General features: G+C 39.4%; 1 protein-coding gene across 3 annotated transcripts; it reads left to right on the plus strand.

Annotated features, from left to right (window-relative positions):
- Positions 1-1,748: 1,748 nt before the first annotated feature.
- On the plus strand, positions 1,749-17,983 carry LOC122835768 (tyrosine-protein phosphatase non-receptor type 5-like). 3 transcript variants are annotated; one of them, XM_044125089.1, is made up of 15 exons: positions 1,749-2,123; positions 5,364-5,472; positions 7,028-7,295; positions 8,503-8,625; positions 8,722-8,817; positions 9,615-9,871; positions 10,017-10,209; positions 10,632-10,716; positions 10,899-10,978; positions 11,087-11,224; positions 12,674-12,784; positions 13,804-13,964; positions 14,162-14,275; positions 14,875-14,969; positions 15,758-17,983. In XM_044125089.1, the coding sequence occupies exons 3-14, from the start codon at positions 7,035-7,037 to the stop codon at positions 14,966-14,968; spliced, it is 1,713 nt and encodes a 570-aa protein (XP_043981024.1). In that variant the 5' UTR covers positions 1,749-2,123; positions 5,364-5,472; positions 7,028-7,034; the 3' UTR covers position 14,969; positions 15,758-17,983. The 3 variants fall into 3 exon arrangements, with proteins under 3 accessions (XP_043981024.1, XP_043981022.1, XP_043981023.1); XM_044125087.1 differs by having other exon boundaries at positions 14,875-17,980; XM_044125088.1 differs by lacking the exon at positions 1,749-2,123 and adding an exon at positions 4,563-5,183 and having other exon boundaries at positions 14,875-17,980.
- Positions 17,984-18,525: the final 542 nt, after the last annotated feature.

Consider the following 18,525-nt stretch of genomic DNA (forward strand, 5'->3'; position numbering starts at 1 on the left):
GATGTGACGCTCTCCTCTTTACACACACACTCACGTCTTTGTCACTTAGGAGGACAGTGACTCTGTCATTTATTAATTAAGCTATGTTGTAAAATATTAAAAAGGAAACATTGGAAGACATCTATTTACATAGCAGGGAGTGTTTTGGTACTTTTGCTATATATACATCAGACATCATTGGTTCTTGAAACAGAGGAAGGTTGCTGCTTTCACATAGCTGGAGGGAATTTTAACCAGTTTTTACGTTGATAACTTATCTGGTTGCTCTGTCAATGGATAACTCATCATGAACTGTTCTAGTTATTGAGCTAAATAAGGTAAATTATAATTGGTTACTTTGCTAAAACTTCTGTGGATTTGAGCTGCATTCCGTTTGATTCCAAATGGATCAAGGAATGCACATTGCTCAGACAATAACCAATCAATATCCACATAAATTCACAATTTATCACAGATTAGACAGCAGTGGAAATAATTAAATTGTCCTTTGTTTTGAATCTCGTGGGATTTTCGCTTTTTTTTTCTGTGAGTTAGGTTTTGCTTGCACAAGGTGATCTCAACATCTTTCTCTGAATTTCCTGTTTGCGTGGAATTGATTTAATTAAATCAATTATTAATGGATTATTATTAGGTTCTGTGAGGAACACAGCTGTGTCAGATTATAAGGTTGGAGGCATGACAACTGATTTTGAAAACTTGGATCTCAGGATTTTGATCTTCCCCATTAAGGATTTGAGAATGACTTTATGCAAATTGACAAGAATCTCTCTCGCTAAAAAAAAATGCTTGTTTTATTTAATTGTACTTTAAGAAACATTTTCTGATTTATTACTACTTAAAAGGTCAGAGCTTTTTACCTACCTCAACCTAAAAATAATATATGGCGTTTGCTAAGTAGTAGTTGCTGTTCAATTCCCTCTAAAATTTTAATCTCTTTGAATTTTTTTTTTTTCAAACATATGACAAAACAACCTCTATCAGAGAATATGTTTGACTAACACAGACAGAAAATGACTTTGCTCATATTCCTAAAGTTCATATATTGGCCACTAGGTGCAACATTTACAAATGCCGCTGGTTTTCAGACTTGCTACATGGACACCATTACCTTTTTGGTTGTGATATCATTCCCAGTTCCAAGTTCAGATTAAACTGAATACAACATCACTGCCAGGAAAAGGTGAAGGCTTGTTTTCTCCCCAAAAAGGTGGGCGCATGGGGCAAAGGCAGATCACCTGCACATGTTGCTCTGATCTGTAATGTGAAGTGTGATTCACAATCGGTCTAGAGGTGAGTGCTGATGGAACCAAGATGGCATATGACATTTACTGCCGCCCAGCCCAAGCTTGGGCTGCTGTTTATTCATGTTAGTTTATGAATAAACTAACATGAATAAACTATGTTAGTTTATTCATAAACTATGAATAAACTAACATAGTTTATTCATGTTAGTTTAATAAAGTTGGACACCAATTAGGGTCTATATTCTGCCCCAGGTAAAAACAAAATGCTGTGATGTAGCCACTTTGAGGATGAATCTAATAACTCTGTTTTATTCTGAGACTGTACTGGTTTACGTTGTGTCAGCCTTGCTTTAGAGGTGTGTAGGGCCAGTTTTGTGTCCTCTTGGAATTGCCAATAAACATACACACACACCCATAGACACACGTTCAGTCGCTCCCTCTATCGCTCTTTCTCTCTCGCTCTCTCACTCACTGACTCTCCCTCATTCTAGCTCTGTTGCCAAGGCTACCACACAGCCTCTTGCTGCATATACCTAGACGAAGCCGCTGCCTGTGGATCTTGCTCTCCTCCAGGATACAAACAAAAGAGAGCCCATCACACTTCGGCTCCTCCGTCTCATCTTCACAGCCGGACAAACAGCTATGTTTGTGTTCTTCACCTTTCCAAACCTCATGCACACCCTCTGACTCTCTCTCTCTCTCTATCCCTCCTTGCCTCTCATTGTCAGTCTGTCTCCTTCTCACATGCAAACACGCTCCCTCTTTTCCCAGACAGAGGAGCAGTAAAGGGATTGCTGTGCTAGTTGGTGTTTGGCTCCTGGTCTTTGACTCGGAGGGGAGCAGAGCAGCAGATGGTGATGTGAAGACGAGCTCAGCCAGGTAAGAAGACTCATCCAAACCAGACTCCAGGCTATGAGTGTTCCAGCATATCAACCCCCCTCCGCCCCTCCCCTGTCTCTCTCGTCTTTTCCCCACTCTGTGGCTGTGCGACATGAGGTGAATACCAATTCCTCACCAAAAGCCCCCATGGTTTTTTACTGTCCTGACTGGAAAAGAGGTAGGGATGTGTCACAGTTTTCCTGCTCCGTTCATTCCCACACTGACGAAGCAGACCACTTGCCAACAGGTTGGCTCCTCATTGTTGCCGTGACATAAATATTTTATCTTCTGAACATGAGCAAAATGCAGATTTTCTGTAAAATTTCCATGTGATTATGTGGGAGTTGCCAAATGGAGACATGCAACAGTCCACCTCCCCGGATGATTCATTACTAATCCATCCAGCTCTGCACTGTGTGGTCGCTCTAACTCACCGTAGCATGTACGTGATATGAATGGTGTTTTGTCTTAGTAAGAATGACTGCCAGAGGATGCCATTCCGGCACTGGAGCTTTGATGCAGCGCAGTCATGTAACACAACAGGAATCCAGATTTATCTCCAGCGAAATCACTTTGCCATGCAGCACAACCTAATTATTCACACAGTTTAGCTAGTTATTAGTTGTGGCCTTAAGTAAATATTTTTGAGATTTGTCTTTGCAATGACTGTTTGAGTCACTGCCAGAAATTGTAGACTGGATTGATTGATTATTTTCTGGATGACCAGGGGAAAGCTGCAGACTTGCAGGATGTTTCATTTTAAGGTCACTGTGATTTTTTCCCCGTGTTTTAATATCAAGCTTGTATCGGTGTGTGTTTGTGTGTATTGATGAGACAGGTCTCATGACTTTATCTCATGTTACCATCCCATCATCACTTTCTGTAAGCGCGTCCTCCTACCTCATCTCTCTGTGCTACACAAGCACTGCAATACTCACTCTTTATTCGCCTGGAAACCGTAAATATTCCCACTGTCCAAAAAGGTTATTTTATTAATGGAAGACAAATCAAATAAAACACTGAAAAATAGGACGGATCAGCTTATTTGGATACATCTCCAGATATAATTCCAAAGAATCAGAAATAGCCATTAAAGCACGAGCCAGCTGTCACCGCATTAACTCCCCTTGTTCCTGATTTTCAGAAAGAGCTTTTACACATCTGGCAGCTCTCGGTCAGTCCTGGTACGGCGGTACTTCCCAAACAGATGTCACAGGGTTGTTGTATAATTCTGTTTCGACTCAGATGGACTCTAGGTTCCTTAAAGGAAACACATTTGAGGAGGTAGAAGGTGATGTTTGTAAGGACTCTACGGAAGAAGACCTTCAAACAGAATTTAAGCTGAATCAGCAGCCAGGTTGACTTATTTTGCTTAATTTCATTTGGTCTGTGATCAGTGCTAAGTATGCTTTTACCTAATAAGTTTTAATTAATAAGTAAAAAAACGAAGGGGATGTAAATGTCATATATAAATAAAACTTTAATGAACTTATCTAATGATTTATGTTTTTGGGTTCATAAACGCATTTGAAAAAGAAACATCACTGTGAATACATAACATAATTATTTCAGTCTGTTAATTCTGAAATTCCAAAGAAAACATTTGTTGTCATTCCAGGGGATTGAAATGTTTCAACAGAAAACGATTAAGATTGAAATACAGAAATAGATTTTTCAAAGATAAACCTGCTTTCTCTTTTCTAAATCCTCACTACATTTCTGGATAAGTGCAATGATGCAATGAAAAACAGCCCCCCAAAAACATTGATTTTCATTTAAAATACAAAATATTAAATTCAAATTTTGTCCATCTTTCATTTTGTCACGGGAACGGCACTTTTGACAAAACTAGTGGCAAAGAAAAGTAAAAATCTGGTTTGTTTTTTAATATTCACACAAAGGCACCCATTTCTGACCACTGTATACTGTAGGAGGGACTGTTTCCTCAATTTACTTTAAACAAGTTGGCCCACATAGTTTTTCATTGCAAAAAAGAAAAAAACATACATTATTTTCAATTTAAAAAATGGCTGAACAATGCTAGAGCTTTTTTATCCATATGCATTGAATTTAAGTTTCAGTAAACAAAACAAAAATTAAATAAATGTATTTTTTGCTTGTGTTTGTAATTTCTGACTAAAATGTAATTATCAGAACATTTCCAGACAATAAATGTTCCAAACAACTCACTGAGCAACTAAAGCATTTTTGTACAAACATAGCTATTCTTGTACTGCTGATGTATGTTTTTCTTTTTTTCAAACACATGCATGCATGCTCGGGTGCGTGCGTGTGTGTGTGTGCGTGGGTGTGGGTGTGGGGGGGGGGGGGGGGGGGTGTGTGTGGTGTATTTGCCCGCTCGCATGCGTGTATGTGCGCATAACATAGAGTATTGGTTGCCACAGTTACCAAAACGCCAACCTCACTGCGTCATTGCTTGAGACAACCTTCATACAGAAAATATCCTCCCATTCATCCCTCCTTCCACTCATCTAGCTGTTCACCTGTCGCTTAAAAACGGAAGGAAGCTGAACTTTCTCTTATCCGACAAGATCCTCGGATGTGTGTGTTTGTGAGCATGCTTCATATACATTGCCTGTATGCACATTGCCATGGCTACGAGCAGCGCTAGCTGGCGTCATCACTTCAAAACCACCTTCACAGGGAGCAAAAGAGAGAAAGAAAAGGACTCAAAGCAGCTCCCTTCTGTTCATCACCTGCACTCTCTCCTTCTCAAACTAACGCACAGAAAAGCTACTTCAGCTCCTGGTGTGGTCTCATATTCCGCTGAGCTCATCCACTCCGGCCATTGGAGTCCAGTGGCACAGAAGGAGAGGAGGGGAGATGGTGGAAAGGAGAGAGGAGTAGCGTGGGGAAGGCTTCACTTCATGCATACTGATGTGACTGGAGCTATCTGAATGTGTTTGTGAGGGTGTCGGCAAAGTCTGGCTTGAATCATTCCCCTGCCTCTCAGGAAAGAAAAGACAAGGAGCGGAAGGAGAAGGAGCGAGATACAGACAGTTTATTGTGTCACCTTACATCATCATCCTCAACTGGAAGGTGACAAATGGGCTACCTTGATCCACATCTGAAGCAACCCTCAGTGTGACCAGCTTATTAGGGCACAGTGATTTTATTTTATTTTGAATTCAGCTGTGATCGTCATTCTAATGTACTTTCTAGTTTATTCAATCTGAAATCCAGCGATGCAACCCACGGCTGTTGTCTTGTGTCCTTCAGAACCAACTCTGCCTCACAATGGCTGACAACAACCAGTTGCCACAGGATACAGGATTCGAACCGATAATGTGATCCGCCTCTTTCACCAGTTCCCTGCCATCTCTTGTAGGTAAGTGCATTAGCACCCCTTGTGGTGACTGGAGGAGAGGTAGCATAGGAACAGCTAGAACTGCACACACCTAACAGCAAGGGATGTTATATCTCTTTCAGATTGGGAGATGCTCAAAATGCTAAGAAGTGGTAGTTAAGTTTTTCTCTCTTTTTTAGACAATGCCATACTGAGATATCTAACTGATTCAGACATTTTCAATCTGTTTTCTTGTGTCATGACAGCAACATATTCAACGTCGCACAAAGAAAACAAATCGTGTTCCACGATTAGTTGAAAAATAGGGTTCAGTTTTTCAGATCATTTTTACTCAGAAGTTGAAAGCTTAAAGTTTCAATTTGTAAAAACCAACATGACAGTCCCAGTAACTTTCAAGTGAAAGGCTATTCACAGATCCCGATCTAACAATCCAATATGGCTGCCATGCATATAACACAGTAGTAACTGAAAAGTGGATATTATGTGTTGTGAAAAAAAAAAACACAGCATAGTATTTTTAAATTTCAGCAATAAACCCATGAATTAGTACTTTGATTCCAGCATTGGAGGTGAATAATAAAATAAAAAATATTGACTTTAGTTCTGTTGACAGGCTATACTTAGAGACTATGTTTTCATGTGGAAACATAGTTAACTCACCTCCCCGTAAGTCATCTCCATCGCTGTTTTGTGCTTTTAATATGAGGGAACATTCATTGTTAGCTGTTTGTCATTGATAAAAAATGATCTCTCACATGACAAATTTAGCCATCAGCAACACATTCAGAATTAAAAAAAAAAACCCAGCACATCACTGCTCTCAAAGGCCTCCACTTTCACACATTCACACAAATCACATGGTGGTAATCCGCCAAATGTACAAAACATCTTCATTAATGGCTGAAGGATAAAAGTGGAGGGCAGAAAGAGCCTCTGAATACACTGCTGACTGTTACAAAGGTGTGTGTGACTGTGTGTGCCTTCAGTACATGATAATGCTCGGGTCGGATGAGAGGGATGAGTGCCACTCTGTTGCCAAGGTGACGGACAGGGCTGTAAACAAGCTACCCCTGACTCATCTCTCTACAATACACACATACACACACACGCACACACGCACACACATTTTCACACAATACAGTCCCATCTAAAGGAGACCAGAGGATCCGGAGATGAGACCCACTCTGAGTCGCTTCGCTGTACATATGAATAGGCCTGTGGAAAAAGGGCAATATTTTCTGCCATACACGAGCTCATTTAAAACCAAATGTTCGCAACTTCATAAATACAGTAAGCACGTAGATAAACAGTAAAAACAATAGAGCTGGGACATTTTAAAATATGTACATCTTGTTGGTCAGATGGAAAGGAAAAATAAACAACATTTTCTACACACCAAGGATGTATTTCTTCTAAACATCTCAGACAATGTTCCAAGACACTGAACCATCAAAATGTTCAAACAGAAAGCTGAAGATTCTTTTTTTACTGTCTCTACTGCACAATCATCTAGATGAAGTCCTAAAGAAGTTCTTTCTTTTTATCGCTAAAAGAACAATCATATCTCTTCCTACAGGGGGATCATGACCCGCCGGCTGAGCAGCTCCACTCGTTCCCACACTGAAGACTCCATCTTCTTGAGGCCCGATGAAGACCCCGTCTGGTTGGATGAACCCACAAAAGTGGAAAAGATAGGCGATGGAGCCGCTAAAAAGGATGGCGTGTCTGACTGCAAAGATGGAGGCCAAAGCCAGGAGGGAGAGGAAGTGTTTATCCACAAAGTGTATGCGTTGTTTGTGGAGCTTCAGTGCTGGGCTGCACTGTTCATCAGCTCTCAAGTCACAGTATGTATATCAAATAATATATATTTTTCTTAAATAAATTACAACTTTGTTCTGATGTGTAACAGTGGTATTTAATGAAAGATTGATTCGTTTTGTCACATGTATTTTACATGCTGTACTTCTGTGGTGTTGCATTCCATCTTTCTATATCTTTTTTATGTACCTCATGTCTGATTAATGTGAAGAAAAGGGGAGAAGTACCACAATACAGTCTTTGATACAACTAAAATGCATTGAAATGGCGATTTCTATCAGCAGCTAGGAACAGCCATCAACTGGAATGTATTTACTGATACTGCAACACCATCATAGAAGAGTTTGGTCTAGTCTATAGTTCTCACCCTCGCCTGCCATCCAGCTGCCAAATCACTCCTCCCTCCTGGTCAGGTGTTGGGCTCACATGGTTAAGCGTTCCTGTGGGTTTTTTGGGATTGAGTCCCAAGAGCCATGACTCCATCACCAGGTTTTTGCTCCTGTCCAGTATTGTCCCTACTTCATTCAAAGTTTTTGGTTTCCTATGGTGCGTCAATAATAAAGGTCTTCAGGTTGCTCATTGTCTGACTGCTTCAATAAGACCAGTGGCATCAGTAGACCTACCAGGACAAGCCTTGAACAACATGCCCATGAGGAACTCAAACCTAACCATAATGTTAAGGTGGATTCTGTAGAGGGGAGCCAGAAAAAGGTGAACTGTACACTGTGCGTTACGTCAACATTTGGTTCTAGCAAAGGAGTTCAGATGTCCTGGTGTTTTGTCTTCGAGTGGTCCCAAGGTGAAGCAGGAAATGGATACAGATTGGGGTTTCGTCTGCATTGATGTAGTCATTGCTTTGGTTGTCAAGGTGAAGAAAAAGATGAGCAAAGTAGCAAAGCTTGCTCGTTAATGTTTCATTGGTCAACCCTTTACCAGTAGTCATGAAATATGCACCAAATAATGAGCTTTGCAACCAGAAAAATGTTAATATGTTCTTCCATAAAGTGATTGGGCTGAGCTCCAGATCTTGGTGAAGCTTAGAGTGAAGCCTCAGCTCCTCTGCATCGAACGGAGTTTAGGCATCTTATTAGGATGCAATGAGGAGCCCCTGAGACAGATCTTGAACTCAACTGGGTGAATTATAAAGTAAACCTCTTCTAACCTGAGAATGCTTTGGGTCCACCAATGATTGAGATGGAGAATGTCATCTGAATGCCCTTTCTCTCTTCCCAGGGGTATTGGGTGTTCTTTGTGCTGGAAGGAAATGGACCACTCTCTTCCTTCTACAAAGCCCTTCAGGTCATGGACTTCTACTTGGGCTTCTTTTTACCATGTCAAGCAATTTTTGGAATGGACGTAAGTATTGATCCATTATCCCACTGTTAATTTTGAATGTGAAACCTAACTAACTTGTTAACTAATTGTTTCTGTGCATGCCTCTTCATTGGTTAGTCTACAGTGTTGATGAAAGAGGTACAAAACACCACACAGCACAACTGGATTGTAAGCGGCACTGCGGTCATTGGAGTGGCAATCTTTGTTATCATGGTAAAATACTCAATATTTTATTTTTTTGTGGACTATTGTGCTTTTTGTGGGGAAAGATTCCTAAATATTGCAGTATTGTGTCAACATGAATAAATAATATATTAAGCTTTGAAAGGAAACAAATTGATCAAAGAACAAGCTGAGAATTAAATATACATCCAGTAAATGATAAAATTAGGTTTTTATAACAGATTGAATACACAGCAAAACTCTGTGTGAAATTGATTGTCTCTATGTCATAAATCGTCTATCAAATCTGTAAGAATAACTTTTGATGCTTAAATTTCTCAGTGCCTTATAATAGTATTAAGACTTACATTATTTCACATCTTTTCTATAAAAGCATGGTTTTGTAGAGACAAGGACACAAATATTTTAAGATCTGTTTAAAGCTGGAAGCAATATGGCTCAAAAACTTCAGTTATAATTTAAGTTAAAAGTCATCTATAAACTATTGTCTAAGGTGTAGAGTGTACAAATACACACCACACAGTCAGATTTATATATAATTATATAAAACCATGTATATTTTTCTTTCCACTTTTTAAACACACTACTTATGTTGGTCCATAACTTAAAATACCAATAAAATACATTGAAAACCTGCAATGTGACATAATCAGTAAAAGTTCATGGTATTGAACTTTTACTGACAAATGATGCATTACCAGAAAATAAAGTTTGTCTCTTCAGAAGCAAAATATAAAGAGGTTAATGACTTAAACCTCAATATTCTATCCCCTCTTGTGCATTTTGGGTAGCTGAATCAGCAAGCTGATTTTTTCTGTTTGTCTCAGGTGATCCACATGGTGTCTAAGTGGTGTTACGGAACTGGCTTGTGGTCATCAGGAACAATTTCCAGAGAGATCGGTGATCGGCGGCAGTCTGTGAGCCGCCAGCCCTCCTTCACCCTGTCAGAGTGGACTGATGCTCAGGAGGATCTGATGGAGCTTGACCCGGTACCGCAGACCCCCGTCTTTGACATGGGCACAGACACCAAGATGGAAGGAGATGCCTCCACACTCACCGTCACCCCAGTGGGGCTTCAGGAGAGGTTAGAGTGAGGCATTCTGCACACACAGAGCTGCTTCATGAGAAAAGCATTTGAGAGACAGAACGATGTTTATTTGTAATTTTATGCAGTAAATGAGTGCACATACTCCTCATCCGTGCCAACTAACCCTGGCTGAATCCCACAGGAGAGGCTCCAATGTTTCTCTGACGTTGGACATGTGCACGCCAGGATGTACAGAGCCCTACGGCTACGGGGCTCAGCTCTCTCCCCGAGACCAGTCGGCCCAGGAGTACCTCCGACAGGGAACGCACGTCCTGACCCCTGCCATGCTGCACACAAGGGCCATGGATGACCAGAGCCTGCAGGCGGAGTTTTATGTGAATGCAACAACAGCAGCTCAGACACCTACACTCTTAGATTAGCAGAGACTCACCGGAAAAGACATACGCTGACACTGACACGCATTCATAGACGCAGGCACTAATGTACACACCCACACATGCACACCCGTAAGCTTTTCTAGCGCCTGTCAGTGGGCGAAGGATGGAGGGCTACAAATGTTTTTTGCATATAAAAAAACCCACAGAGGATTTCAGTGTCTGTTACGCATGAAGATTTGCACTCGATATCACACAAGCGCTTGCAAAACCCCGTAGGTCGAGTACAATTAGACAGCAATAGTTTGCTGCAAAGGGCAGCCGATGACTTCATGTCTTTGGATATTGTTTTCTTAGTGTTTGGCAGAAGGGGATGCCTGAATAGATTTTTCTAGCGCCAACTGTTCTTTCATTACTGGCAGGAAACTCCCATGAACTTTGTGGACCCCAAGGAGTACAATTACCCAGGGCTTGTGAGAAAAAATCGCTACAAGACCATTTTACCCAGTAAGTAAGCCTGCAAATCAAGATAATCACAGATGAAAGTATATAAACTTTGTATAGCTCCCCTTAAATAACGGTAAATTAGCGACAGAGCTCAGTGAAAGTTTCATATATTACCACTGAGACTCACAATTCAGTGAAACCATTCAATGCTCTTCTGATTTTGTCACCCTGTCCACCCACAGATACACACAGCAGAGTCATCTTGAAGTCACAGGATGAGGATGATTTTCTTTCAACCTACATTAATGCAAATTATCTCAAAGTAAGTGAAAATGTTTGTATTACCAGGCAGCTATGTGGTTGTGAAACTGCTGCTTTATTTCTTGCTGATAACTGCCCAAACTCGTCATGTTTCCCTGTGCCTGTGCAGGGTTATGGGGATGAGGAACAAGCTTACATTGCCACGCAGGGCCCCACTGTGAACACAGTGGGAGACTTCTGGAGGATGGTGTGGCAGGAGAGAAGCCCGATTATAGTGATGATCACCAATCTGGAGGAGAAGAACGAGGTGGAGACAGGACTAATGATTATGTTGCTGCACCCTCCTCAATTATAGACGTCCATAGTAAAGATGAGTAAAAAGCCTTATAATGAAATCTTTTTTTAAATTCTTAAAGTGCCATAATCGCTCTTGAAAATGTAAGAAAGAAATAATCCAATGATTATCTTGAATACATTAACACAGTGGAGGACAATTCACATTCAGAAGTTACTTTATTTGCCAAAATATCCAGTTTAACAATTATTCTCACCTCCACCGATTACCACAAAAAATAAATGTTACTGAGGCCTTTTTGTAATTTCTGCTTCACTTTTATCACTTCAGATCCATCCATCCATTACCTTAAACCTATCTCAGATCAAGTCATGAGAGCAATAGGTCCAGGAGGGATCTCCAAACATCCTCCTCCTCAGCAAAATCCTCAAACTCAGACTGGGGGAATCCCAAGATGTTCCCAGCCAAGATGGGATAATCCCTCCAGCGAGTTCTGGGTCTTTACCAGGATTCCCACCCAGTTGGGATGTGGCCGGAAAAAATCCAAATGGAGGGAGTAGAGACCATCCTAATCAGATGCCCGCACCACTTCAAATGACTCTTTTCAATGCGGAAAAGCAGTGGCTCAACTTTGAGCTCCTCACCCTCTCTCTAAGCCTGAGCCCAGCCACTTTTTTGGTTATCATCCATATTTCATGACGCTAGGTGAGGGTTAGAACACAGACAGCCCAGTAAATGGAAAGATTTATTTTAGCCTCAGCTCTTTCTTCACAGTAATTATATGTAACCAAAGACCAACGAACTGCCTGGGAAGCATGTCTGGGGACATTTTCTGTCACTCCCTAAGAAGCATAAACATAAAATCTGATAAACATTGCTGAGACAGGAACCATATGCTTTGATAAAATGAGACAAAGACATTTTATTTTTTACCACCAAACTCTGTGAGGCTCTGTTGTGAAGCAAACCATAGTTGTGTCATAGACCAGCTCATCCCCTTGTTTTATATGTTGGAGGACGTGTGGTGCTGCTGGTACGTTCTTTAGCAAAGAAAACCTTATGGTATCAGAAGTTTCTTGGGGTGTTTGAGGATCTTTTATTAGACTAAAGATCAAAGACATGTAGTCAAGTCGGCATGAAAATGGTTTCCTAGACACAAGGTCAACTTTTTTCAAGACTTCAGTCCCCAAAAGAGCAGAGAGGTGGGCCTTAGTTTTGTTAACACTGGATGTGTTTTCCACTTTTGAAAAAAAAATGTAAATAGAGTGTATTGGATTTTCTTTACTTGTTTTTCTTTTATTGAAACTTTTTCCAACTGGGATAAAACGCTCACAAATTATAAGGCTTTTTACATACCTATGTAGCAAAGGAGGGATAGATGACTGTATCTGCTGGGCTGTATTAGTTTAATGGTACATGTACAAATGTTGTGTGTATGCGTTCTCTTGTTTTCTTGAGTAGAAATGTGCAGAGTACTGGCCTGAGGACACCGTGACCCATGAGGGCATAGAGATCACTGTTGTCTCAGTAACCCAAGAGGATGACTACAGCCTGAGGGTGTTTACTCTAAAGGTAACTCATACAAAAGAGAAATGTTTATGCATTTTATAAAAAAACAACAGCAAGTACTTAACTTAAACCTGTTATTTTGTTAAATATTGTGTTTGTTGTACGTACTGCTTTTGACTAAGAAGCTACACAGTAATTTAAATGAGACAAAAATATTGGTTGCATTAAAATGTTTGTCGTATGAAATGGTACAGTCTTTAATTAGGAAAGTTCATGACTAATTTATTTATTTTGTCATTTTCCTTAACATTGAAATAAATGCAATAAATTATTTAAAAAAATAAATAAATAATTAAACTGTAGTTTTAGGATGTTAAACACATTAAATGAACATCTGAACAATTCTGGGGAGATTTCAAAAACTCCCCAGAAGTCACATTATCTGTTTATTTTGCCTATGAAAAGGAAATCAAATTGCCTTAAGTCTTGAAATAATGTTTAGATTTCCCATGTTGTTATAACAGCATTAGTTTTCTTTTTCCCACAACAGATCTGTTTGGCAGTGAATGATATTCTGGTTTGGCAATATGTTTTGTTGTTATTACCATGTTCTCTGTGATTTATATTTGATTTGGGGTCACGGTAGCCTTGCTTCTTGACAAACAAAACATGATTCTGCTAATGCAGCCTGCAGCTGATTAATAAGCATTGAGGGATTACTACAAAAATGTGCTGTGAGTTAAAAGCATTTTGTTTGTTTGTCTGTGGCTCTCGGGCTAATATGTTGTGTACTTGTGGCGTCACTGATCAGTGACAGAGTGTTTCTAGGAAATTGTGAAAACGGATTTGATAACGCACAACGCTGTCCTCAAATAAAGTTTTGTTTATTTATTGCACGTCATGCTCTGCAATACCTGTTGTCATGGTAACACAACAATTCCTATTTACATGGAGCACAACAGATGTACAAAAACAAAACTGAACCAGCCCAATGAACAAAACAAGCAAGCAATGCAATGTGTGTATGTTTGAACAAGATTTCATCAACATTTCATGCAAACATGTTTGTTTGCATGTACCAGTGTGGGGAAGAGGAGCGCACCCTTCGGCATTACTGGTACACCTCCTGGCCGGATCAGAAGACCCCAGATAAGGCTCCACCCCTGCTGGAGCTGGTCCAGCAAGTGGAAGCAGCCAGAGAGGAAGCCCCGCCATCCAGTGGCCCGATAATTGTCCATTGCAGGTATAACAATAAAACTTCCTTTAATGAAGTGACAATGTATATTTAATATTAAATTAAACCTCTTACACTTTACAAAAAAGTTGAGTTTAGTAGGTGCCACCTTTGTCGTAGGTTAAGCTTTTCATTAAAACTGAATGAATTTCAGTCAGCATGTTGCTAAATCTCAGACTATTTTCCTCTAACTCTACATCCCACAGTGCTGGGATTGGTCGAACTGGCTGCTTCATTGCCACCTCCATCCTGTGCAAACAGCTGAGGACTGAGGGTGTGGTTGACATCCTGCGAACCACCTGCCAGCTCCGTCTGGACAGGTGAGATAAGCTTTTGCCTCTATTCTTCTATTTATGTCTGTTTATAGTTCTGCTTTCAAGGTCAAGCTCACAGTTATTTACTTTATTTAGCTCCAGCACACAAGACAAAACCTCAGTGGGGGGTTTACAAATAATGTCCTTGAATAGAATAGGAATTATTGTAAATTTACCCAATGTCTTTCAGTTTTAAAAGAATGTTATCTTTCACTTGTTCTTCAGTTGAAATTCCATCATTGAAATATTTGCAAAAACCTTTTATCTATATCTATCATCTATAATACCAATAAAATACCTTGAGTCCTGATTGCAACATGAAAAATAAAAATGTCCAGAGGAATGTATTATTTCGTGACACACTATGCAAAGAAGAATAAGGTGTTTTTCAAATACAGAACAATGAAATCAGAGTGTATGCCCCAACAATCGATAACTCGCTAATAACATAATAATAATATAAAATATTCCAAATATCAACATGAAAGTACACACATAGCAGCATCAGCTTTATAACATTACTATTCAAGATCTTTGGTAATATTTGCCTGCTACCGATGCAAAGACCAATTTCTTTTTCCATTGTCCTTCTGTGTGTTTGTCAGAGGTGGAATGATCCAGACCTGTGAGCAGTACCAGTTTGTGCATCATGTCCTCAGCCTGTCTGAGAAGCAGCTGTCTCACTCCGCCGAAGAATAACGTGAGCACAACAGCCGCACCCAGACCGAGACACACCACTGTACACCGTACCACCTGTGGTGGTATGCACCACCTTACCTAGCATTGTCACACAATCTCACCCTTTAACAACCTAAACCATGTTAATCTCTTCATCCAAACCAGGCTCGTTCATATGGGACTGTGCTTAATGTTGCTGTACAGAATCAACAAAGAGGTGGAATAGAGGCATGACGGAAAAATCCTTATCGAAAACTGTTTTAGCATCTGTCCAGCAGGCCTGTTCTAATCCAAGCCCATCGTCCCTGTGTTGCTTCGTTCGTGCTGCTGAGACTTTGCATCAAACTGATTCTCAGAGGTCTGAGTTGTCAAGGCCTTGTTTCAGTCTTGGTCTGAAATAGCTCCATTATGTAATGATTGTACAGCTATCAAAAGGTTATAGTAGAAGCAAGGCATTCTCAGATCTCTCGCACTAGAGTTTGCTTTAAGAAAATTCAGTTAAGTTAGTGATTAAAATAAGGGCCCTTTACAGTATAAGTGCCAGCATAATTGAATCCTACAGAGATAATCAAATACCAGCCTAATATGTACCACTATATTGATGTAAATGTTAACCAACATTTAGCTTTTTTCTCACTGACTCTCTTTTAATGTAAAAAAAATAATTGCAGAAGGCCTGAGTCACCTCATTTTCAGGTTGCATGGTGCTAAGTATTTGTTAAAGGCATGTGCAATGTTATGGAACATAGGAATGTAAAAGTTAGACTAATTAGGGTTTCTGTGCAAACTAAAGTATTTACGTTTTTTTAGTCCAGGCTGCGTGTGGCAGTTCTCATGGCCCGTGGTGTTTACAGAAAACAACATCCTAAATGTTCCATCAGAGGCGTCACAGAGCCACAGCAAAGTGGCAAAAGCCAGAAACAGAATCCCCGAAACGTGAACAACAGCGTGGAAACGGGCGATCTTGCAGAGGAAAGCAACAACCTGGAGGGCGGTGACATTCAGTTTGTTTTCATATCCCTCTCGTCAGAATTGTTCCATAAAGTTTGTCGTCCTTCTGCTCTGTGATGCCTCTGCTTACAACAGTAGCTTGAACGCATCTGTGAGGTAACAAAGCTCATGATTGTTGTATAGACAGGCCAGGCCTAATCTGTATGAAGCACAATAGACCAACTAAGGTTGTCTCTCTGATGTTCAGCTGTAAAGCTTATTTTTCTGTATTGTGTTTTTGATTGTGTTGAGTTTAATGGATTGCATGTGCCGTATGGGACTCAGTAGGGTCCACAATCAAAGCGACGTGATTGGTTGTCCCGCTTTTCGTTGTGTGAAAAAAAGGTAAAAAGCCTATTATTATTATTATTATTATTATTATTATTATTATTATTATTATTATTATTATTATTATTATTATTATTATTATTATTATTATTATTATTGCTTGCTCTCAGCCAATGCTTTTGATACAGTTTGCTTTTGTGAAACCAACCAGAGATATTTTTAGAACATTTTGATACAATCCTTTCGAGTAGATGCCTTGTGTATATTTCTGTTTACAACATAATGGAATGTAGCTCATACTGTGGATCAAAACCATTGGTTTATATTGCAAGATTTAAGAGAACAAAATGTGACAACTACCTAAGTTACCTTACAGTAAAGTAAATAGATATATTATGTTCAGTCTTGAGTATTACTATTACTTTAGGCCTTTAGGCTTTGCTTTAATATGCTTTGCTTTCTGTGTATGTTTTTATTGTTTTTCCTGGAGAATTTTACCTCAGACTGAGTTTTTACACAGTCCCTGTTTCCATCTGTGAATCTAGACCGCTCTCAGTTGACAACACAGTTGAGAAATAAATGCTATGTGCAAGGCAGCTAAAACAGTGCAGATAGTTTTCTATGTAACAAAAATCCAACAACTTCTACCGCTGTGAACATTATCAGAGGACCTAAAACAATTACTTTTGTGGGCTCTGACCCATAACTAAACACAAACTCAACAAGAAGGACTAAACTGCCAAAATTGCTAGTAAAATAACACTGAACTGAGACTGGCAACAAATGCTACAATCTATTGCCAGGGCTCTGACATAATCCTCTGATAATGTTCAGTGTCCTCGACCCAACAGCTTTTCTTTTGAGTGTTTGTTACCAGTGCTTCAATTGTCCTCTTTTAATGTTTCAAATGAAGATAACAAAAACAGCCAGTCACACATACAATAACCAGCAATCAGTATTCCTCTCCTCTGCTAAAATATTGCTTTAAGTTGTGAGTTTTTGCATCCAAATAAAAGTAGATTTTCATGAATTGGTCTTAGTGTCTCTTTCGTAGTGCACATCCTCTGGGTTCACGATAATTTTGCGCCGTGTTTTTGTCTTTTACGTCTGCCTACTAGCATGCTGTTGAAGTCCGACTCACATTGTGTTTCCACAACGTGGCCACTAGATGTCAGTAATTGCTCACCTTGCCGTTGGCTCACACCCTTTAAATTGTTGATAAAAGTCATAGTGGAGCAGAGAAACGGCTAAGAAATTTATTCTACATCTAATTTAATTTAATCTTTCGATACTTGTTATGAAACAGATGACCAACATTTATTTTTGTTTCCCTGTCCAGACACAGTGCTGTCAAAGTATTTAATTTCTTTTTCATGTTTTTTTTTTTCTTTTTTGTCACACTTTAAGTTTATGAACTGATTTATTGAAGGGAAGCTTATATTAAATTTAATTCCTTTCTTTTTTTTAACAGAATATAAAGAATTGAAAAATCCAAAGAGCTGTTATAGTTATAGTGCTGTTTAGTTCTTAGAGTTTTGATACATTGCATGAAATAAAGGCTTTTTTTAATTATTATTTTCCAGAAAGAGCTTAAGTGATTGTGTATTTGGGTGTAGTCCAAAAAGAAGGAGAAGGTGGCTTGATCAGAGAGCCTTTTAAACAAGAACCACCATTAAGGAAAACATAAAAAACATAGATCCCAAGTTACGGTTTCAATGCTTGTGAAACTCTGTGAAAAGGTGTGTTTTAGTGTTGTTTTGATGAAAAGAACTGGGTTCACTGGTCGTTTTGGATATGGGTAAATGGGTTTCTACCCAGTTATATGGCCACCACAAGATCAGTGTTTGTTGGCCTAATTAAAAGATTATTTCTGTGTCCCTATTGAGTCTGACTTGCATTTGTCTGCAGCAGATTCTTATTTAGAATCTTACATATTCTCTCTGGGATTGATATTTGTTAAGTCGTTCATTGAGATGGTCCAACCTCAACCAAATAATCTAACACCAAACAAAGATTCATTAAGCCACACAATAAATTTTTTTAAACTATATTTATCTTTCAAAATATAAACATGGACATTTTCAATGCTTTTGGACCACCATAGACTGAGGCAAGTGACTTCTTAAAGAACTATATTCATGTGTTATATTCTGTGTCGATAGCCTTTGTAACACAGTTTGTGATTTCTGTTATGTTCCTGCAAGAAGACTTGCTCAGGTTTCTTCCCAAAATGTTTCTAAAATGTCTGCAATTATTACCAGAAACTGTGTTTTTAGTTCATGTTTTTGATATGTGACTTT

The sequence above is a fragment of the Gambusia affinis genome, linkage group LG08, assembly GCF_019740435.1.
Source record: "Gambusia affinis linkage group LG08, SWU_Gaff_1.0, whole genome shotgun sequence".
In the NCBI taxonomy this organism is placed as follows: domain Eukaryota; kingdom Metazoa; phylum Chordata; class Actinopteri; order Cyprinodontiformes; family Poeciliidae; genus Gambusia; species Gambusia affinis.